This window comes from Capricornis sumatraensis, chromosome 2, assembly GCF_032405125.1.
Source record: "Capricornis sumatraensis isolate serow.1 chromosome 2, serow.2, whole genome shotgun sequence".
In the NCBI taxonomy this organism is placed as follows: Eukaryota; Metazoa; Chordata; class Mammalia; order Artiodactyla; family Bovidae; genus Capricornis; species Capricornis sumatraensis.
In genome coordinates, this window is record NC_091070.1 from 44,804,776 (window position 1) to 44,828,178 (window position 23,403).

At 38.9% G+C, this 23,403-nt stretch overlaps 1 protein-coding gene across 1 annotated transcript in view; it reads right to left on the reverse strand.

Moving 5' to 3' along the window:
* MYO5A (myosin VA) overlaps positions 1-23,403 on the reverse strand; it is a 128,965-nt gene that overhangs the window by 36,960 nt on the left and 68,602 nt on the right. The window contains exons 20-25 of the mRNA XM_068992441.1: positions 22,528-22,684; positions 16,658-16,897; positions 15,426-15,674; positions 12,524-12,617; positions 10,128-10,276; positions 3,896-4,009 (exon numbers count right to left, since the gene is read on the reverse strand). Coding sequence (XP_068848542.1) covers positions 3,896-4,009; positions 10,128-10,276; positions 12,524-12,617; positions 15,426-15,674; positions 16,658-16,897; positions 22,528-22,684 — 1,003 coding nt within the window. The remainder of the gene's footprint in view (positions 1-3,895; positions 4,010-10,127; positions 10,277-12,523; positions 12,618-15,425; positions 15,675-16,657; positions 16,898-22,527; positions 22,685-23,403) is intronic.

The window sequence follows — 23,403 nt, forward strand, 5'->3', positions numbered from 1 at the left end:
CTTATCATGCTCAGAGTAAGAAAAAGTTTGGGTATATAGTCTGTCCTGACTTGGTAGAATAGAGATAACATATTCCCTGAACATAAAATCACTACAGAATTTCATTCATATAAATACTTATTTCTATACACCCCACAAATACTGATATTTTAGCTTATTTATAATATAAACATTCCATCTTATGTATTTTAATGTTTGTTCATCTTATTAATGATGCACATATACGTGCAAAGTTGCTTCAGTCATGTCCCACTCCTTGAGACACTATGGTCTGTAGCCCACCTGACTCCTCTGTCCATGGGGATTCTCCAGGCAAGAATGTTGGAGTGGCTTGCCATTCCCTCCCTTCCAGGGGATCTTTCCAACCCAGGGATGGAACCTGTGTCTCTTGTGGCTCCTGCATTGCAGGAGGATTCTTTACTGAATCACTGGGGAAGCCCATTAATGATGTATACATCCCTGAAAATTTTAATTACTTAATCCTTTTTTCATATTATAACTGAAGCCTTCATCCCATGAGTGAATATAATATTTCATTCACTGTACTTAAAATGTCATCATTTGGGAATAATTCCTCTCCAGCCTTGAATGGTCATTTTTGTTGAAAAGGAATCCTTTTATTAAAACAGGGTGGGATAATTCTTTAGATACCAGCTAATATTACACAAAAAATTAACTAATTGGTATAGATAAGAACAAAATTTTATGGATAGGAACACTAGATAAGTGTAAAACTGCTTGAGACATAATGATTAGGAACTAAGAGTGCTCCAAATGGTGCCCATTCTTATCTCCAATGACATGTATAATCGAAGAGATATTGTCCTCCCCATACCACATGAGCAAGGAGGATGACTGGACCATCTAGCTCAGGAAGGTGTCTAGGGTTTTGTTTTTGCTTTCTTTCCTTTGTAAGGACTTTGTCATCTAGAGCTTTTCCAAGAAAGTGAAGCTTTAAAAACTAATCTAAAAAATAACAACAATCTCTCATTAGAGGAAAATCAGGAAAATAACTGAATTTCTTCACAAAATTACCATGATAGGCCTGGCAGTCATCCTGGAATTATTGCTAACAGTAGTTGAGAAAGTTACAGCGACGCTTTCCCTGGATTTGACAAGTGTGAGGAAGCTTGAGAGCAGAAGCAGAACTGAGTAAATTCGTCAAAGGTTACTAAGAAAGGTGCATGACACAGCAGAGAAAGCAATGGTTCCCAAAACTGTTACATGGTCTTTGTAACCCCAGACCACAAAGATGCCAGAAGTGTGGGCGGGCTACAAGGCAAGCGGAGCTAGCTGGTGAGTTCTCCACAGAGAAGCAGCAGTGGAGGTGCCACTGTGGCTTGTGAACAGAAAATCACACGTCTGTGATTTGTGACTAAAGAGACATTAATCCTTTATTTTTACATCAAATTTTGCTATTAATACATGACTGAGGTCAGAATTCTGTGTTTCAAAACAATCTATTTTAATTTAAAAAATCAATTTATAAGCAAGAGTGATCCCATTATTGCCCTGGCCCCTGGATTCTAAAGGAGTTACTTGGGAATACTACATATAGGAGTTGAAAGTTTTCCTTTAGTTTGTTAAGAGGTGATTTGTAAACCTGGCCATTATAGAGGAAGTAGCAGGAAGAAATGCAAACCTGAAGGTCGTAAGTAACTTGAAGACCAAAGTGACAACCATAGCCTTAGATTGCCATGTCTCCTGCCCAACTTCCCTTTGATGATCAGTCTTTCTTTTTCTATTATCAGTTGTACAGATTCCCATCTTTCTGATCCTGGCCACACCCAGTCTGTTTATTATACTGGGTTTAAAGCCTGTTTATTAGAGCAAAAACCTTTATTTATTGAACACTTATTATGCATCTAACACTGTTGCAAGTGTGTAAAAATTAACTCACTTAATCTTCAAAACATCACTATAAAGTAAGATAATAATAGCAGTGCCACTTTATAGAGGAGGAAACTGAAATGCAGAGAGACTGAGGCTAAGGTTATGGACTCAGTCCTAAGGAGGAGAGTTACTGCAGTCTGCCGCATGATGAAGACAGTACTAACCAAAGCCAGCCACATCTCAGATGCACACACTCAGTCACAAGCAACAAGCATGACTAGTTCAGTCAATACCCTGCCTCATTACTGAGAGGAGACTTCCTGTGTATGACCTACTGCTGGTGGTCAGTGCATGTGACAGACAGTATCAATACCCCGAGATCTGTTGGTGATTTCTGAAGCACAATTCATACTTCATTTTTCAAAAAAGATGAAAACTGTACCAAATCCCACTGTTCAAGTCAGTTCAGTTCAGTCACTTGACATACAACAAGTGAGAATGAGAAATGAAAAAGGTTACCTCTCCCCTCAAATCTGTAAGAATTTGGAGAAAACATTTTTATATCCACTAAAGGCTCAGAAGCTGTAATTTTAAAATCTTCAAAGTCTAACTCTGGGGTAATCTCCAAAGATGGCTACCAACGATCACCCAACAAAAATAACTTTCTTCCCATTAAGAGATGGAGTCCATTCCTCTCCTTGAATCTGGGCTGGCCTCATACTTTGCTTTGACCATAAAATGTGGCAGAACTGGCTGCCATGCCAGTTCTGGGTCTGGCCCTAACAGCCTGACATCTTTTGCCCTTGCACTCCTAGAACCCACTCACTGCATTATTGAAGAGAGAAGCAACATGGAGAGACCCAAGGAGGAGACCTTCTCACCCCAGCTGAATGCAGGGAGATACTTCAACCCACACCATGAGGGACAGAAGTACCACCCAGTCAAAACCCAAAGAACTGTGAGCAATAATAAACTGCTGTAGTTTGAAACCACTAAAGTCAGGGATGGTTTGTTGCACAACAGATAACTTGAACAACCTCTGCTATTACATACTGGCCATATTGCTGTATCAATGTCCCCAGACTAATGTTATCTGTTTATGTGTAGGTAGAAAGGGGACTGGAGAACTGCAGTGTAGAACCCCTGAGTGGGAGGAGGCGAAGTCTGGAGCTCTGAACAGACAAGCCTCAGTTAGAATACTGGCTCTGCCACTTACAAGCTGTGACCTTGGACCAGTTACTCGGCCCCCTTATATGTATGAGTCCAACTATATGACATTCCAACTACGTGACAATTTCTTTAAAATGAGCAGAATGAGATGGAGAAACCTTTCATTCCCAAGTAGAACTAAGAAAGGAAAGAATCATTCAATTTTTTTCAGCTGTTCTGCCAGAAGCAGTCTATTTCTGACTTGGCCATTTTCTCAGAATATGAGATAAAAATAGAAAATAATGTGCCTGAATTACCCATTATAGAAACTAATATCATATGTGAAAAAGATATGAGAATTGGTTTGGGAACAATCTAACTTAAAGTCACTGTACTCTTGGAGTTACAGTAATATGTCATTTTGATTTCAAACCATGTAATACAAAACACTAAGACAGATTCATAAGCTGTTTTCCATGCATTTTTGTAGAAGAGAATTACATTGGTACAAACTGTCACCAAACAGGCAGCAATTTTGCTAAACTCTAAGGCATTGGTATTTATATTATAATATTTTAGGATAAAAGCTTACTTTTTAAAAAATGACGTCAGTCTAAGATAAATTCATGACAGGCTATACTTTTTACACACAGAACATGTTAAGGTATAAAAGGGAATTACAAAAGGGAAAATCTGGTCCTCAAAATCACATTAAAAATTTAAATATCGATTGACAAGAATATATAATAGGTATGTATATACAAAGCTAATTAAGTACCTTCAAGTTATTAAAAAGAATATAAAACAAATGTTACATTTATGAACAAATGGGGTCCTCCCTGCAATGGAAATGTTCTCTGTTAATAACAGGATGGGCACATCTTACTTTTATTGATAGGTGTCTAAAATATACCTCTGTCCTTGATGGAATATCTTCAGTTTCTGCAATTTCAGAGCTAAAGGTGTATTCAGACTCATTGCTGCTGTGGGTAGAGTCTGTTCTCTTGTGTCCAGGCTTAGGCACATTCTGCAACACAAATAAGCAGCTACAGTTAACACAACATAATTAAATAATTGAACTTGGCATAGTTAAGACAGCATCCACCTTAACTTGGCTCTAATCTTCATGACCTAATGCTCTCATACCCAATCTATTCCATGTTGTCTTAACAAACTCTTACAAGGGGTCACCTCCTGAGCTCCTCAAAGACACAGAAAGATGCACCAGGAGGGTGTGAAGAGTACAGCCGCAAAACTAAACACTCAAATAAAAATCATCTCTGATTATCGGCAGATCGCCTCTTAAGTTGTGAGTGGCTAGTCGCACTAGGTGAGGCATAAGTATGATGACTTTCATATTATAATCAAACAAAATCTTCCCAAAAGTCCACAGGATATATTCAGTGACAGCACATTTTACTGCAGCATATTAATAGGTCACAGGAGGGGGGTTTTCACAAAGGCAACTACAACTTCTGTCAGTTTTATGCATGCAACTGAAGCTCTGGAGTCAGCAGTGGCAAGAATGAGTGTGCAGAACAGCTGCTCTGGGAAGATTCTTGGGTTATTAATTCAGGGAGTCCAGGTGATAGTTTCATGACATGTGGTAACTAAAGAACTAGTATTCAGCAAGCCTTTGGGGAATAGAAAAATTAGGTATTTGCAGTCCCTTCCTTTCTGGAGAAGTGGTTAAAGAATGACTTGAAGGAAGAGGAAATAAAAAGGTGGGGTTTGGGCCCATTGCTCTGAGGGTGCCCCCCGCAGAAGAGGTGGAGGTTCAGTGGCCTGGATCTTTTAGGGTTACAAATCCTGAGAGCTTCAAAAAGGCCTCTGAAAGCTTTGTGATCTGTCCCGTGTCCTTTACTCCTTCCAAGGTGCAGGAAAAGAGCCAGAAGCCACAAAGAGCTTTTTGCCTCATTCCTTCCAACATCCAGGCTTAGATAAAGCAGGCCCATCTGTGTGACCACAGGGAAACAAGCCCTCAGGAGTAGTTGGTGTCTCAAGCCAGACCACTTTGTATGTTCTATGTTTATTAGTAATTTTGGCCTGCAATTTTCTTTGTGTGTATGTGTGTGTGTGATTTCTCTGTCTGATTTTGGTATTAGTGTGATGCTACACACAAGGAGTTTGGAAGCTTTCCGGAATAGATTGAGAAGCATAGGCCTGCAATTTTCTTTGTGTGTGTGTGTGTGTGTGTGTGTATGTGTGTGTGCGTGTGTGTGTGTGTGATTTCTTTGTCTGATTCTGGTATCAGTGTGATGCCTCATATAATGAGTTTGGAAGTTTTCTGGAATAGATTGAGAAGCATAGGTGTTAACTTTTCTTTAAATGTTTGACAGAATTCACCTGTGAAGCCATCTGGCCTTGGACTTTTGTTGGAAGTGTTTGGACTGCTGATTCAATTTCATTACTGATATTTGACCTGTTCTTATTTTCTGTTTCTTCCTGATTCAGCATTGTGATATTGTATGTTTCTAGGAATTTGTCTGTTTCTTCTAGATTGCTAATTTTATTGGCACGTAGAGAAGACTCTTGAGAGTCCCTTGGACTGCAAGGAGGTCCAACCAGCCCATCCTACAGGAGATCAGTCCTGGGTGTTCATTGGAAGGACTGATGCTAAAGCTGAAACTCCAATACTTTGGCCACCTCATGTGAAGAGTTGACTCATTGGAAAAGACCTTGATACTGAGAGGGATTAGGGGCAGGAGGAGAAGGGGACAACAGAGGATGAGATGGCTGGATGGCATCACCGACTTGATGAACATGAGTTTGAGTGAACTCCGGGAGTTAGTGATGGACAGGAAGGACTGGTGTGCTGCGATTCATGGGGTTGCAAAGAGTCAGACACGACCGAGTGACGTGACTGAACGGAACTGAACTGAACTGAATTGTCTAGTAGCCTCTTATGATCCTGTATATTTTTGTGGTATAACTACTCTTTCACTTCTGATTTTATTAATCTTGGATCTCTCTTTTTGTCTTGATGATTATGGCTAATAGTTTATCAATTTTGTTTATCTTCTCACAGGACCAGCTCTTTAGTTTTGTGCATCTTTTTAACTGATTCTTAGTTTCTATTTCATTTTCACTCTAATCTTTTTTTTTTCTCCTACTAATGTTGAATTTTGTTTGTTCTTTTTTGACAATACTTCCTTTAGGTATAAGGCTAGACTGCTTATTTATTTGCCATTAAAATTCCCTTCTTGAACTGTTTTTGTCGCATTCTGCAGATGTTAATCATTGTGTTTCCACTTTCGTTTATCTCCAGGTATTTTCAAAATTTCCTCTTTGGTTTCTTCAGTGACCCATTGGCTGTTTAATAGTGTATACTGAGCTCCATGTATTTGTTTTTTCAGGTTTTTTTCTTGTAGTTGATTTCTATTCTCATAGCACTGTGGTGGAAAAAGATGACTGATATGATCTCAATCTTCTGGATGATCTGTCCTTTGATGTAAGTGGGGCGTTAAAGTCCCTTAGTATTATTGCGTTACTGTCAATCTCTCCCTTTACATTCGTTAATATTTTCTGTATGTATTCAGATGCACCTATGATGGGTGAACATATATTTACCACTATTATATCCTCTTGTTGGACTGATCCTTTTGTTATTATGTAATGTCCTTTTTTGTCTCGTTACGGTCTTTGTCTTAAAGTCTATTTCGTCTGACTCTTGCCATCCCAGCTGTCTTTTCATTTCCATGGAATACCTTTTTTCCATTCTCTCCCTTTTAGTCTCTGTGTGTCTTTATAACTGACGTGACTCTCTCACAGGTGTGTGTGTGTGTGTGTGTGTGTGTGTGTGTGAGTCTTTATGTCTTGTTTCCATTATCCATTCTGCCACTCTATGTCTTTTGATTATAGCAGTTAGTCTAATACACTGAAAGTAATTATTGATAGGTATGTACGTATTGCCATTTTGTTAGTTGTCTTCTGGTTAGTATAGCTCCTTTTGGTTCCTTTCTTTCTTCCCTTGTGATTTGATGACTATCTTTACTATTATATTTAGATTACTCTCTTTTTATATGTATGTATATCTATAATATGTTTGTGGTTATGACAAGGATCATATAAGCAATAATAAAGGAGGTTCAATCATTTACATGTACACACACACACATATATAATTATTTAAATATGATCTCAAGTTCAAAACATTATAACCACCATGCATTCTTAGTTCCTCTTCCACTATTAGTGTTTTTGTCATCATATTTTACATCTTTTTGTTCTGTGTATCCTTTAATCTTCTACCTATTTTGTTGAGGTTCCTTTTTTATATCTTTAGTTGCATGAAATAATTTCTGCTAGTCTTCAGTTCACTCATTCAGTAGTGTCCAACTCTTTGCAACCCCATGGACTGCAGCACACCAGGCTTTCCTGTCCATCACCAACTCTCAGAGCTTGCTCAGACTCATGTCCATTGAATTGGTGATACCAACCAACCATCTCATTCTTTGTCATCTCCTTCTCCTCCTACCTTCAATCTTTCCCAGATCAGGGTCTTTTCTAATGAGTCAGTTCTTCACTTCAGGTAGCCAAAGTATTGGAGCTTCAGCATCAGTCCTTCCAATAAATATTCAGAACTGATTTCCTTTAGGATTGACTGGTTTGATCTCCTTGCAGTCCAAGGGACTCTCAAGAGTCTTCTCCAACACCACAGTTCAAAAGCATCAATTCTTTAGTGCTCAGCTTACTTTATGAAACTCTAACATCCATACATGACTGCTGGAAAAACCACAGCTTTGACTAGACAGACCTTTGTATACAAAGTAATGTTTCTGCTTTTTAATATGCTGTCTAGGTTTGTCATAACTTTTCTTCCAAGGAACAAGATTTTTTTAATTTCATGGTTGCAGTCACCATCTGCAGTGATTTTGGGGCCTAAGAAAGTAAAGTCTGTCACTGTTTCCATTGTTTCCCCATCTATTTGCCATGAAGTGATGGGACCAGATGTCACGATCTCAGTTTTTTTAATTTGAGTTTTAAGCCAGCTTTTTCACTGTCCTCTTTCACTTGCATCAAGAGGCTCTTTAGTTCTTTGCTTTCTGACATAAAGGTGGTATCATCTACATGTCTGAGGTTATTGATATTTCTCCTGGCAATCTTGATTCTAGCTTGTGCTTCATCCAGCCAATGGATTTCGCATGATGTATTCTACATAGAAGTTAAATAAGTGGGGTGACAATATACAGCCGTGACATACTCCTTTCCCAATTTAATACCAGTCTGTTGTTCCATGTCCAGTTCTAACTGTTGCTTCTTGACTGGCATATAGATTTCTCAGGAGGCAGGTCAGATGGTCTGGTATTCCTATCTCTTGAACAATTTTCCACAGTTGGTTGTGATCCACACAAAGTTTTTAGTGTAGTCAATGAAGCAGAAGTAGATGCTTCTCTGGAATTCTCTTGCTTTTTCTATGATCCAACAGATTTTGGCAACTTCATCTCTGGTTCCCCTGTCTTTTCTAAATCCAGCTTGAACATCGGGAAACTCTCAGTTCAGGTGCTGTTGAAGTCTAGCTTGGAGAATTTTAAGCATTACTTTGCTAGCATGTGAGATGAATGCAATTATCTGGTAGTTTGAACAGTCTTTGGCATTTGCCTTTCTTTGGGATTGGACAGAAAACTGACCTTTTCCAGTCCTATGGCCACTGCTGAGTTTTCCAAATTTGCTGGAATATAGAGAGCAGCAGTTTAACAGCACTTTAACACTGCTAGTCTTCAGGTCATTCTTATACACAATTGCTCCGAAAATAGTTATAATTTTGGTATGCCTGTGGGAAGAGTTGAGCACAGGGTCTTTCCTCTTCTGCCATCTTGACCACACCCATCCAAATTATCTTGTGTTTTATAGCAAATATTTCAGGGCATTTCTGGCCATTTGTGCCATTCAGTTCAGTTCAGTTGCTCAGTCGTGTTCAACTCTTTGTGACCCCATGAATTGGCCTCCCTGTCCATCACCAACTCCCAGAGTTTACTCAAACTCATGTCCATTGAGTCAGTGATGCCATCCAGCCATCTCATCCTCTGTCATCCCCTTCTCCTCCTGACGCCAATCCCTCCCAGCATCAGAGTCTTTTCCAATGAGTCAGCTCTTCGCATGAGGTGGCCAAAGTATTGGAGTTTCAGCTTTAGCATCAGTCCTTCCAAAGAACACCCAGGACTGATCTCCTGTAGGATGGACTGGTTGGATCTCCTTTCAGTCCAAGGGACTCCCAAGAGTCTTCTCCAGCATCACAGTTCTAACACATCAATTCTTCGGCACTCAGCTTTCTTCACAGTCCAACTCTCACATCCATACATGACCACTGGAAAAACCATAGCCTTGACTAGACGGATCTTTGTTGGCAAAATAATGTCTCAGCTATTAGGTTACATTTAAGGCTGATAGTTGCAGGAACAAGAGTGTCAGGGAACTCTGTTTCCTGATATCAGAATAAGTAGGCCAGGGATGGTGTGCAGCACTATCAAAAGTACAAAAAGTACTCGTCCAGATGCAGAAGAGTCCATGAAATAGGTAAGACAATTTATTACAAATAGCAGATGAATTTTCTTTGTTTAGGAATATGCCTTTGAAATTACAAAAACTACTGAGAAAATACCTGACCTTATAAATATTTTATAAGCAAATTTTACATTGTCATTCAGTACATAAACAAAGTCCAGCAATACTGACTTATAGTCTAGTCTTCAAAGTGTTTGAGTTTATAAAACTATTTATGAACACAGTGATGTGATTCCTGGGATTTTCTTTAAGACAATCCAATCCATTGGATGGAGTGTGATATAGGTTATAATGAGAGATAGAAACGTGATGACTATTTTGGAATTGAGTGATGAGTACATGGAGTACATGGGGGTTTATGCTACTATTCTGTCTAGTTTTGCACACATGTGAAGTGAAGTGAAGTGAAGTCACTCAGTCGTGTTCGACTCTTTGTGACCCCGTGGACTGCAGCCCGCCAGGCTCCTCTGTCCATGGGATTCTCCAGGCAAGAATACTGGAGTGGGTTGCCATTTCCCTTCTCCAGGGGATCTTCCCAACCCAGGGATCGAACCCAGGTCTTCTGCATTGCAGGCAGATGCTTTATCCTCTGAGCCACCAGGGAAATTTTTTATAAAAATGGGCAAAAGTATTTGACTCACCACCATCAAAGTCATCTCTTCCTTGAGGTCATCATAGCGTTCTTCCAAGCGACTAAACTCATTCAGAAGGTTCTGATATCTCAGCCTTTCATCATTAAGATCGAGTTCCAGTTGTTTTGTTTCTTCTACTAACTTCTTTTCCATAGTCTCTGAAAGAAGAGAGAGAGAAAAACATACCAAAGACAGCTTCACAAATGCAAGAATAAAACCATGGGCACTGCCCATAGTCTTTGGGAGGGGTTCTACTTTTAGCAGCACTATGACCTATGAAGAGTATCTTAGTGGAGGTAGGGAAAGAGAAAATATCATGACCAAAGAATAAAATAATTTATTAATAACAACAGTCATCTATCATGTTCTTCCATGAACAGAACTAGTTTATTCATTGGTTATAGCACATACTTGATAACTTCCTCTAATCAGCATTTAGTAACTAGAAGTATATACTTTTTTATTCCAATAGTATTCTGTTTCAGGCTACTCATAAAATTCTTTTGTGAAAAAGTTAGAGACATTCCTCAGGCCTCTTGGGGAACAGTGACTTCTCAGAGGACCCAGCTGTCCTGCTCTCCAGAGTCTCTCTACTCATCTCTCAGTCCCTGGCTTTGGTCTTACAATTTCCCAGCACTGCGAAGGCCCTTGTCCTGTTACTCCTTCCATTCTGTTCAGGTAACTTGCCGCACCTGGTCCTCTGTTGTCACCACTCCTATGTGCTGCCGGGGACTGGACTTTTCCATTTACTCACCTCACTCTACCCTCTCTATTGCTAGTGGCTGGCATGTAGATAGGACATCATTTGGAGACTGGAGACTAGCCCGTGATTGCAGATCAAAGTATCAATAAAAAAGCTTTAAATCTCAGCCATGTGCTTTCTCTCAATGAGCTGAACCAGCCACATTTATAAATATTGGGCTTCCTACCTCATATTTTGTGGCTATATCTTAATCTGTTCTGCCAGCTTCTGTTGCTCACCATCTCTTTATCTGTCAGCTCCACGAGGGCAAGGACTTCCCAGTGTCCTGTCACGACTGCCTCCACAGTGTTCCCCTGTCCTAGAGCTTTAATAATTTGCAAATAAATGAATGAAAGAATTTTTTCTCTATACAGCATTCTATAAAAGTGAAAGTGAAGTCGCTCAGTCGTATCCGACTCTTAGCGACCCCATGGACTGCAGCCTACGAGGCTACTCCATCCATGGGATTTTCCAGGCAAGAGTACTGGAGTGGGGTGCCATTGCCTTCTCCAATAACATTCTATAAATTGCCTTTTATTCTCACAAGTTTGTGGGAAGCTGCCCAAGGCTACCAACAAATTTTCCTAGGCAAATCCACTGTTATTTGTTTTGTTCTCTTTAGTATCAAATAACATTTCCTGTTTTCCTAGAAGAATTCTCATCATTCTGGATTTTTCCACTAAATTCTGCATCCTAGCAACCTTCTTTCCATGTCTTCAATGACTGTTTTCTCCTTCCGTCTTAACTTTCTTTTATGACTCTTTTTCTTCATCTTATCCCTTTTTTATGACTATCCTATGAATTCCAGATTTTCTTCTCTTTTCTATGCAGTATTCCCTTTAATTGGGAAGAAGGGTATGGTGTGGGGAAAACCCCTGAGGGTTCTCACTTTATTCTCAATTTGCTTTCAGATCATTTTTATTTGGAGACCCTAGCTAACATCCAAATTTTAATTGATTTGCCTCATAAACAGAGACTTGTTTTCCTCAATTTCCTCATTACTAATAACACATTATTGTTTTGATAACTCATTGCAACACTTTAGAAAATTTTTGCTCCTCTTTTGAATACCATATCAAAAATGAGAATAATCTGTTAATTCTTTTCATATATTTTCACTCTAACCTACCTCTTCCTTTTTATTTCTACCACCAATTGCTGTAGTTTAGATATACATCTTATCTCATGTTTATGTATATGTGGATTTCTTGTAAATTATCACCATTTTAATTTATCTTACCAACAGCAAATAAATGTCTGCCTCTAGTCAGTGTCTTTTTTTTTTTAAGATGGCAAAGAGTGGGTGATCTTAGGAAATTAGTATTCATTCATTTAGCAAAATCAATAATATACACAGATACATATACTCCTATAATATACATTTTAGCTCAATAATTTGTCTTAAATCAAGAGGACTCCTATAAGCTATAAATCATACATACAATTATTTTTTTAAGTTATATACAATATTTACTAAGCATGAATTCATATTTGTACATAGGGAGATACGATTTACAAATTCACCAACTAATTCAACCAATTATTTAGAGTGCCTGCCTCTGGAACTCTGAAACCTTATTGATGCCAGCCTAAACAAGCAACTTATAAACCCTTGGTCTCAGGTTGTTTGGAGTGCAGTAGGCTGGGCCCACATGAGCCTTACCTGTCATCTCCTTAGCCTGCTCCACGATACGGTGATTGAGGGCCTCTTTTTCCTGCTTCAGCAAAGTATTTTCTTCCTTCAGATTTGACACCAGCTATAAAATGAAACAATAAACTGATATGGCTGCAACAGACAGAGGAAACCTGATACTGAATACAAAGACCACACAGTAGTCACTCCTTACTTCCATGTCTCACTGTCTCACTTCTTTGCTGAGTTATATTCAGTCATCCTTTAAACTTGGTTCAAGCATTACCTCCCAGAAAGCACTTGGTTCAGGCATTACCCCCATAAAGCTTTCCCAGAAACTTCTTCCAATTATGTCTCTCCATTGGACTGCTACAGAACCCTGTAAATGCCTCTTTATAGCCCTTATAAATGATTTACTTTTACTTCCCTGATTGACTAGAAATTATTGGAGGACAAAGATGATTTGCTGTTGTTGTTTTACTTTGTACCTTGAGCATTTACCAATTGCCTGACACCTAGTAAGCATTTGCTCTTAAAGTAATGATAACGCCCTTTCACCCCAACAGCCTCACACAATGCTTATGTGTACCCAAGACTCAACAGAGAGATTACAGAGGACGAGAAAAGTATGAAATCCACTGAAGGCCTTCCAAAGCTCCCTGCTCTCTGTCTTGAATTTTACTTTCATCTCCTTTTAAGAGTTTTGCAAGGTTGTAAACTTATTCCACATTTAAGCATTGGCCTTACAACTATGTGACTATAACTAATGTCATAGAACTTTACACTCAAAACAATTAAAATAGTAAATTTAAAGTTACATATAAGCATATTTTACCACAATAAAAAAAATGTTGACCTTTTAACTTTCTGGTTCCTGGTTAGATAAGGATTCTCAGGAGGCAAAAGTCAAAACCAAAGGTAACTTTGTAAAGTTGATAATTTATATAGTTTAGCTTTGTAATAGAATGTGTGCTGAAGTGAAACCTGAATAAGTGAAATGCGAATTTCTTTCTGTAAGTGTAAGTTTATAGAACTCTTAAAGGTACAGCTTTAGTAATAAAGAGAACGTATGAAGAGTTCAGCGATGGAGACAACGGGCTGTGACAAAGGATCCCTGAAGAACAGAAAACTGAAGTTACAGCACTGAGCCACGGCGGACATCAGGCCAGGAGGTGCTCTTTCTGATTGTCCAGTCTCTTCCTGAGAAGGTCTGCTCTCAGTACAAAGGCTGGGTTCTTTGGGTGCTCTTGAGAGAAGCCGCTCTTTGTCAGGACTATGCAACCAATCACCTGTTGTGCTTTTTCAAAATAAATGTGTCCGACCCACACTCCCAGAGCTTGGGCAGGTATCTTTTTTAAAAACTCTCCAGCCAATTCTGATACACATTCCTGGTTAAGAAGCACAGCTCTCTGGACCTTCTAGGCTCCTTGATCAGGCTGACTGGCAATGCAGCTTTCCTAACCACAAGGCTAGCTCTCCCAGGGAAACGTTTCCATTCTTCATTACCACACTCCATCTAAAAGACTTAATGGTAGTGCCTATAGATATCCCTGTGAAAGCCGCAGATATTAAAACAAGAAGAAAGGAGAAATCTGAATATGTTTGGGTATACTATTCTATCTAACTAGAAAGGTATGAATTTGACTGTGAAAAGGAAAAGAGAATACTCCTACCAAGTTAATACTCTATAGTTTCTAAGGAATTTTGGAAGCTTTCAGGGACTCAAGAAATGGGGAAAAAAGAGATTGAGAAAGAGAGAAAATGAGAAAGACAGATCCTAAACTTCAAGAGTATCTCATTGGATATATATTCAATAGAACAAGCTTGCCACGTCAAAGTAACATATATTGATGATGGTTTAGTTGCTAAGTCGTGTCTAACTCTTGCGACCTCAGGGGCGGTAGCCCACTAAGTTCCTCTCTCCATATGATTTTCCAGGCAAGAATACTGAAGAATACTGAATCCTTCTCCAGGGGATGTTCCCGACCCAGGGATTGAACCCAGGTCTCCTGCACTGCAGGCAGATTCTTTATGGACTAGGCTACCAAGGAAACTGTTTCTAGACACAGAGTCAACCTGAAGATATAGACAGGTTTATTTTAATCAGGATCCTGAATATCATGGAAGGATTGCCATCTTGTTAGTGACACTATCTTACCTGAACTGTCTAAGCTCCTTCAGAGGTTCTTACTGCATGAGCTGCTGTTAAGGTTCAGAAGTAGTTACAGCCAACAGAGTCAGCTCTGTTTTCATTTAAACATGGTAATACTAGTAGGATCTTTAAAAATCTATTACTTTTTCCGAGTAAGCCTTATGTTGAGGTATTTTTTCTTATGTTTAAACAATACTCCTCATTACTTCTTGAGAGCCTTCGTGTTTTCTATATTTAATAAAGTTTTGATATAAGTTAATACAAATTTGTAGTGTGGAAACATTCGTCAATCTGTATGTAAGTAGTTTTCTTGTTATTTTTTGCATAGCAGTTCTTGACTATGGCCAGTGTGCAGACATTTGGATTTCTGGTGGACTTCTCAAAACAGCCTTAATGTAGGTTTCCATAAAAATTCCTAGCTTCTGACAGTCTATTGTTTAATTTACTTCTTAATCACCTTAAGCTGGCTGCCTCCACACAGATCTATACATTCAACAAAAAGAGTGTATAATAGGTAATTGGCCATCAATTTTCTTCTTATAATACTGCTTTCCTTCTATTCTTAGTAGAGTAAAACATTCTACTAAAAGACCTATAGCTACTCATCCAGCATATAGAAGAACTCCTTGGGGAAAAACTCTAATAATGAACAGTCAACCGACTGAAATGTGTGTTTTACCTTCAACCGAGAACTACCTTGAGCTACAATGGCCAACCAAGTCAATACGACAGCACATCTTTGTGAAAGAAGTAGACGAGAATATGGACATTAGCTCCTACCTGCTCAGTTTCTTGTTTGTATCGATCAGCATGTTCCTCAATGGATTTTTTCTCAGACCGAGTTTGTTCCAGGTCTTTCCGTAGCTTGGCAATTTCTTCCTGCAGACTGAGGACCCGTCCAGTAGCAATCTTAGCTTCTTCTTCACTTAGCTGAAGACGTTCTAAATCACTTCGTAGCTTCTCGGTCTCCGAGTTGTATGTTCCTTCTAGATTGGTCAGTTTCTCCATGAGGCATTTGTAGTCTTTGTTCTTTAAACACACACATAAGTGACATTAAGTAAATATACACACCATGAATTGTACTTGGTGAGAAAACCATGCCTATTCATCATATTCATGCTATGTCACTGCAGCACTGATATAGCCTCTAACCAAAATACTAGTGACAACATTTAAAGTAACACAACCAGTACCCTCTTAGTGATACCAAAAGAGAACAGACACAATTATTTACGTTTTACATGAGATGAGCAACATAGATGTGATTCTCTCATAGTCACAAGGAGAGTTACCATACTAAATTCTCTTTCCTGATTCTCAATCCAGGAATAGGAAAATCTAGATTTGTTTTTAGAAACAAATCAGTGTGCTACTGAAAGCCATGTGCTGGCTAGTGATGTATACAAATAGTAAAACGGCCTCAAAATCACGTCTTACAAATCTCTTTGTTTAACATCTGGAAACTCCTCCCATTCAGAAAACCTTTCTGATGAATTTTATTTCATTCTGTTTTTCTTTGTTATCGTTAGTATTTATATGTCACTAACTACCTATATAATTTGCAGGTGCTAAAGTATTACTTGGTAATAACTATCTGTAAGATATCAAACTGTTATCTCTGCAAATAGACTGCAGATTGCTCAGAAGCATGGACATCTTCCTGCTTCTTTTGCCATCTCAGTGCTAAACAACTCATCTACAAAAGGAACAATACACTACACATAACTGAATGATAATGATGAAAGAGCTGTGTAAAATATGACTTTCAGTCCTAACCTTTTGGACTGTTAGTAAACCTGTCTGTGTTCTCAAAAACAATTTCCTGCCTTGGTCCTCGCAATTATAATCTTACCTATGAGCTTGTCACTATTTCCATGCTCATTAATGTCACTACTGTTTCACTTTTTTTTGCTGAGACTGAAAGGTAAAGTCAAGAGGAGACAATGCTGAAGACAATCCCAGTGTATTTCATTAGGCATGCTGCATTTTTAGGGCTGCTGTTCAAAACACACCTGCTCATCAACTTTGCGCTGCAGCTGCATGATCTTGTTCTCCATGCCGATGTGGAGCTTCTTATAGCGCTCCACGGACCGGGCCTCGATCTTAAGTTTCTTCAGCTCGCGCTTGGCCATCATCCGTCGGAAGCAGCACTGGAGGTAGATGATGGCGTGGATGCTCCTCCTATAGTAGGTGCGAGCCAGCCAGCCACGGACCCACTTCTGAATGATGACTGCTTTGTGCTCACGGAGTATCTGGAGAGAAGGGTAGGTGCCAGAAATGTCAAACCCTGGACTACACTCAATGTTCAACTCTATCAACCTATGGATGCAGTCTGAGAACCACACATTAACTAAAGGGAAAGACACCGGAAAAGCTGAAGCAACTATGTATTATGTGGAGTGTACTTATCACAAATATATGGAGGCACAAATTATTTTAAAAGATGATTGAAATGTAATCTTTTTAAGGCAATTTGAGAAACATATATAAAACATGTATTATATCCACATGTCCTATGTGGGGTTACATGTCTATGTATGATGATAAACAGAGTATACACACAAGAGCCATCAAAATTAAAGGCACCAGATTACTAAATAGAAAACTAATCTAAAAAGAAAGAAAAATGCATTAGGTTTCTTATGACTACATGATTTCTAAAAGCAACCAATTATCCTTCAGAAAACAAACAGAACTTGATACCCTGTGAATCATGTGCTAGTAAAATAGATTTACCCACTACCCTTACTGCTGGTTCCATATCACTGTGCATTAGGTCTCTGGCTTGAGGACATAGGGTATGGTTGGTAAGCAGGCTATAGAAGCCAACACTTAGGGTACTGCAAAGTTTATTATTAATTTATATTTCCCCCCCAGAAACAAACAAAAAAATGATTCTCTCATTTGCCATTTTTGAGGAATACCACTCTAGTGAGGATTTCCCATTGCTTTACAAATGTAGCACAGATCCACTCATGGGGTTCAAAGGTAGTAGGGATAGAACTTTAAAAGGAAAGCTAAAAGGAAGATAAAGTAAACAGATCTTAATTTTATATTGTGTTTTCTTAAAAAAAGATATTCCCCTAAACTGATAAACACTCATTCATCCTTATGAGATAAATCTCTTGTCACTAATGACCATCAAGCAGAGATTGTACATATAATTTTCAGGAATGATAGGAAAATTCTTAAATTTTAGGAAGGGTTGAACTAGCAAGACTTTGAGGTCCTTTCAAGACTATGATTTTATAAAATGGCAAATAGATGAGGAAACAGTGGAAACAGTGGCTGACTTTATTTTTTGGGGTTCCAAAATCACTACAGATGGTGACTACAGCCATGAAATTAAAAGACGCTTATTCCTTTGAAGGAAAGTTATGAACAACCTAGACAGCATATTAAAAAGCAGACATTAGTTTGTCAACCAAGTTCCGTCTAGTCAAGGCTGTGGTTTTTCCAGTAGTCATGTGTGGGTGTGAGAGTTGGAGTATAAAGAAAGCTGAGTGCCAAATAATTGATGCTTTTGAACTGTGGTGTTGGAGAAGACTCTTGAGAGTCCTTTGGACTGCAAGGAGATCCAACCAGTCCATCTTAAAGGAGATCAGTCCTGGGTGTTCTTTGGAAGGACTGATGTTGAAGCTGAAACTCCGATACTTTGGCCACCTGATGCGAAGAGCTGACTCATCTGAAAAGACCCTGATGCTGGAAAGATTGAGGGCAGGAGGAGAAGGGAACGACAGAGGATGAAATGGTTGGATGGTATCACCGACTCAATGGACATGGGTTTGGGTAGACTCTGGCAGTTGGTGATGGACAGGGAGGCCTGGAGTGCTGTGGTTCATGGGGTCCTAAAGAGTCGGACATGACTGAGTGACTGAACTGAACTGAACTTGTGTGACATGAATGTTACAATATATTCACTTAAGTACTCACTAGTGATTATGATAAAGGGATACAATATATCTTTTATGAAACTTTTTTTAAATGTGTAAAAAATCTCTGAAACGGTCTATTCAGATAGTAGCAATTTGGTAAGATCATTTGAAAAACAGTTCCTATTTTTAGGTTATGTAGCTGAGAAAAATAATGAAATCATATGCCATCCCAGATGATACAAAAGAAATAAGTGGTTGTGTTTAAAGTCATCAAATACAAAGTAAACATGGGTTTCCCTGGTGGCTCTGTGGTAAAGAATCAGTCTGCTAAGCAGGAGATATGGGTTCGATCCCTGTGTCAGGAAGATACTCTGCCGAAGGAAATGGCAACCCATTCCAATATTATTGCCTGAAAATTCCCCTGGACAGAGGAGCCTTGCAGGCTACAGTCTATGGAGTCCCCAAAAGAGTCAGATATGACTTAGCAACTAAACAACAGCAAAATAAACATAGGTGTTTCAGAGACCTATATAGTGTCTTCAGCTAACTCAAGACTGCACCTTTGGGCTGTTTTCCTAATGCCAAGGCAGCCTTCAGTTCCCACTAAGTACAGTCACCATGCATCACACTGCAGTGAAGCAGGGCATCGTTTGCTCTCACTCAACATCAGAATCCTGAGGGAAGCCCCTGTCTATCTGGATGACTAGTGACAAACTGGGTAAAACTCAGTGATGGCAAACTGAAGGCTTTCAGATTTAAAAAAAACTCAAGCAGCACAGAGTCACAAAGCTATTAATGCCAATTTTCCTATTTAATTTCCTTCTCCCATGTAACTTCAGACATTGGTTCACTTCTGTAATTTCAGTCAAATGGAAACGGTATATAATTAGGGCTTCCATTCTCAATCTCATTTCCATTGGTGATTCAGAGACGTTAAATAACACTTGCTTTCACTTTAAGACCTTCCAAAGCTGGAGAAGGGGAGGCTGAGATTGGAATCACAGTTAGAAGGATCACTAAGGGGGTGCCACTGGCCTACATATAAACTAGTCTCTAAGCTGGTACCCTCACTAGGTCTAGTCACAGTGGGAGCTAAGCTGGCTAGAGACTTCTGCTGCTAACCAATAGCCTCAAACCCCAGTTCAGATGTTCCCAAAGAGAGTACTGAGGAAAACAGGGGAGTAACCGGTTTGGCATGTCTAATAGGTCAGGTTTAATAAGGTTTTACCTTCCCTTGAAAGCTCATGCTTGAAAAGAAACAACACCTAACCATAAAGCAGGCATGGGCAGAAACACCTAGAGAAACTGTCTTCAAATTTTCTTCAAAGCACAGCTATTTAAATATGCTCATTCAAGCCTCATTAGCTTTCCATGTTTCTTTGTTGTCTAAAATTAATTTAAATTAAGAAAGTAAAATACATACATGAATAGGGTCCAGGGCATGCCCACATATTGCCTATGATTAGATAAGTGTCCTATATCACTCAACTGACTCTCCTAAAGATGCCCAAAGGGCTCCAAGATCTAGACTGTTCAGTTCAGTTCAGTCGCTCAGTTGTGTCCAACTCTTTGTGACCCCATGGATTGTAGCACACCAGGCCTCCCTGTCCATCACCAACTCCTGGAGTTTACTCAAACTCATGTCCATTGAGTCCATGATGCCATCCAACCATCTCATCCTCTGTCATCCTCTTCTCCTCCCGTCTTCAATCTTTCCCAGCATCAGGGTAATTCTGGCTTATTAGGAATATGTTCTAAAGAACAGTCTCCAGACTAAACTACAAAGCTACAGTCATCAAGACAGTATGGTACTGGCATAAAAACAGAAACATAGACCAAAGGAACAAGATAGAAAGCCCAGAGATAAACCCACACATCTATGGGTACCTTATTTTTAATAAAGGAGGCAAGAATATACAATGGGGCAAAGATACCATGTTCAATAAGTGGTTCTGGGAAAACTGGACAGCTATGAGTGAAAGAATGAAATTAGAAAACTTCCTAACACCACACACCAAGATAAAATCAAAAGGGATTAAAGACTTAAATGTAAGACCAGAAACTATAAGACTCTTAGAGGAAAACATAGGCAGAACACTCCATGACAAATCACAGCAAGATCCTTTATGACCCACCTCCTAGAGTAATAGAAATAAAAACAAAATAAACAAGCAGGACCTAAGTAAATGTAAAGGCTTTTGCACAGCAAAGGAAACTATAAGCAAGAAGAAAAGACAACCCTCAGAATGGAAAAAAAAAAACAAAACAAAACAGGAAATGACAACTAACAAAGGATTAATTTCAAAAATATACAAGCAGCTCATACAAGTCAATATCAGAAAAACAAACAACCCAATCAAAAAGTAGGAAAAAGACCTCAACAGACATTTCTCCAAAGAAGACACACAGATGGCTAACAAACACATGAAAAGACATTCAACATTGCTCATTATTAGAGAAATGCAAATCAAAACTACAAAGAGATATCACCTCACACAGGTTAGAATGGTCATCATCAAAGAATCTACAAACAATAAATGTTGAAGAGGGTGCTGGAGAGGGTATAGAGAAAAGGGAACCCTCTTGCACTTCTGGTGGAAATGTAAACTGATACAGCCACTATGGAAGATGGTATGGAAATTCCTTAAAAAACTAGGAATAAAACCACCATATGACCCAGCAATCCCACTACTAGGCATATACCCTAAGGAAACCAAAGTTGAAAAAGACACATGTACCCCAATGTTCATTGCAGCACTATTTACAATAGCTAGAACATGGAAGCAACCTATATGTCCATCAACAGATGAATGGATAAAGAAGCTGTGGTACATATATACAATGGAATACTACTCAGCCATGAAAAGGAACACATTTCAGTCAGTTCTAATAAGGTGGATGAACCTAAAGAACAGACTCAAAACCTTGCTGAAATAAAAGAGAGAAAAAAATGTTCATCAACCAGACCATATATTGTTAGAGGTGATGATAAGGTAAGACTAATCTGGTGATCCACTATCTCTAATCATAATGATTAGTGCTAGACATAAAGCTTACTTGTCAAATATTTCTATAGGAATCATACTCCAGTTAACACAATTTTAACTACATTGATATTACATTTGATTTCACTTCATCATGGTAAATTCTTCCAAATTCGTTTCACTCTTAACCTTCTGTTCATCTGTTATATACTTTAGCTATTCAAAGCTCACCATAATTAGCTGAATAAAGACCCCTAGATTTCTCCATGAATCTGTAAATGCTACCTTATTTGGGGAAAGGGTCTTTGAAGGTATAATTAAGTTAAGGATCTTGAGATGGAGAGATTATCCTAGATTATCTAGGTGGGACCCAAATCCATCACAAGTGTTCTCACAAGAGACAGACAAAAGGAAGTAAAGTTAGACACAGAGAGAAGATGATGAAATGAAGATGGAGGCAGGGCTTGGAGTGATATAGACACAAAAGTATAAGGAATAGTGGTGGCCTCCAGCACTAGAAGAGGCAAGGAATGGGTTCTCCCCCCATAGCTTCTGGAGGGAGTGTAGCTCTGCTGACATCTTGTTTTTCCCCCCAAATTACATATGCAAAGGGAATAAAAAGGTAAGCTTTCTTTTTCTAAGTCATGTTAATAAATAAATCAATATGTATTTATTATTTAATATTTAAAAATACATTTCAATTGTTGGTTGAAAGAGAAAGTGAAAGTTGCTCAGTCATGTCTGACTCTTTGCAACCACATGGAAATCTCCAGGCCAGAATACAGGAGTGGGTAGCCTTTCCCTTCTCCAGGGGATCTTCCCAAACCAGGGATCAAACCCAGGTCTCCCACATTGCAGGTGAATTCTTTACCAGCTGAGCCACAAGGGAAGCTCAAGAACATTGGAGTGGGTAGCCTATCCCTTCACCAGGGGATCTTCCTTGTTTCCATACAAATCCTACATAGACGTGGAACTTGATTAACATTAATGGGATGAATAAAAAAGTAGAAAACAATGCCTCACCTTGTGATACCTATTTCTGGCCAAGTAGCCTCGCAAATAAGACTGAAGGACAATTGTGGCAGTTCGCATGATCTTGTATCTCCGGCGAGCTACATACATACGCCAGTACTTCTGAATGATAGTGGCTGCCTTGGTTCTGCGAAGGAACTTAGCATAGCTGGTAGAGAAAGAGTGGCGAGTTGTCAGTAGTCAGAAAAACCGGGAACACATTTTGTAGAGGATGAAAGCACTAATATCTTGCCATAATAAGTAGTACCTCCATTGATTATTCTAACAACAAACATGTTAAATCAACATTTATATTTCTTATATTTGTAGTTATTTTATGATCCCCGAATATCTGTCCATCTGTTATCTCAAATGACCTTACCTAACCCTAAAATGTGGGCTGTCCCATATTACTTGATTTTACAACAAAGCAGCTAAAGGTCATAAAGGTTTATTCCTTTTAGGACGGTGCTCATTACCCTAGGCTATGTCCCCTTTACACAGCAGACCAGTTTACACAGTAATACCATACCTACTTATCACCAGTTTCCTGATGTTTTTCCTCAATCTATTTACTTGGGCATAAGTTTTTTATCATTAATTCATGTCTTCTGATAGCTCTAAATTAAAATTATCCTAATATGTAATCACATGTAAGTTAATTCTTTTCTATAGTTCTCAGCTTATTGCTCCTAAAAACACCTCAATGGAATCATTTTTAACAGGTTATATTGATGATTGTCCTAATTTACAGATTATTTCCTCAAGTCCATTAAAAGTGAAAATGAAAGTCGCTTAGTGTCTGACTCTTTGCAACCCCATGGACTATACAGTCCATGGAATTCTCCAGGCCAGAATACTGAAGTGGGTAGCCCTTCCCTTCTCCAG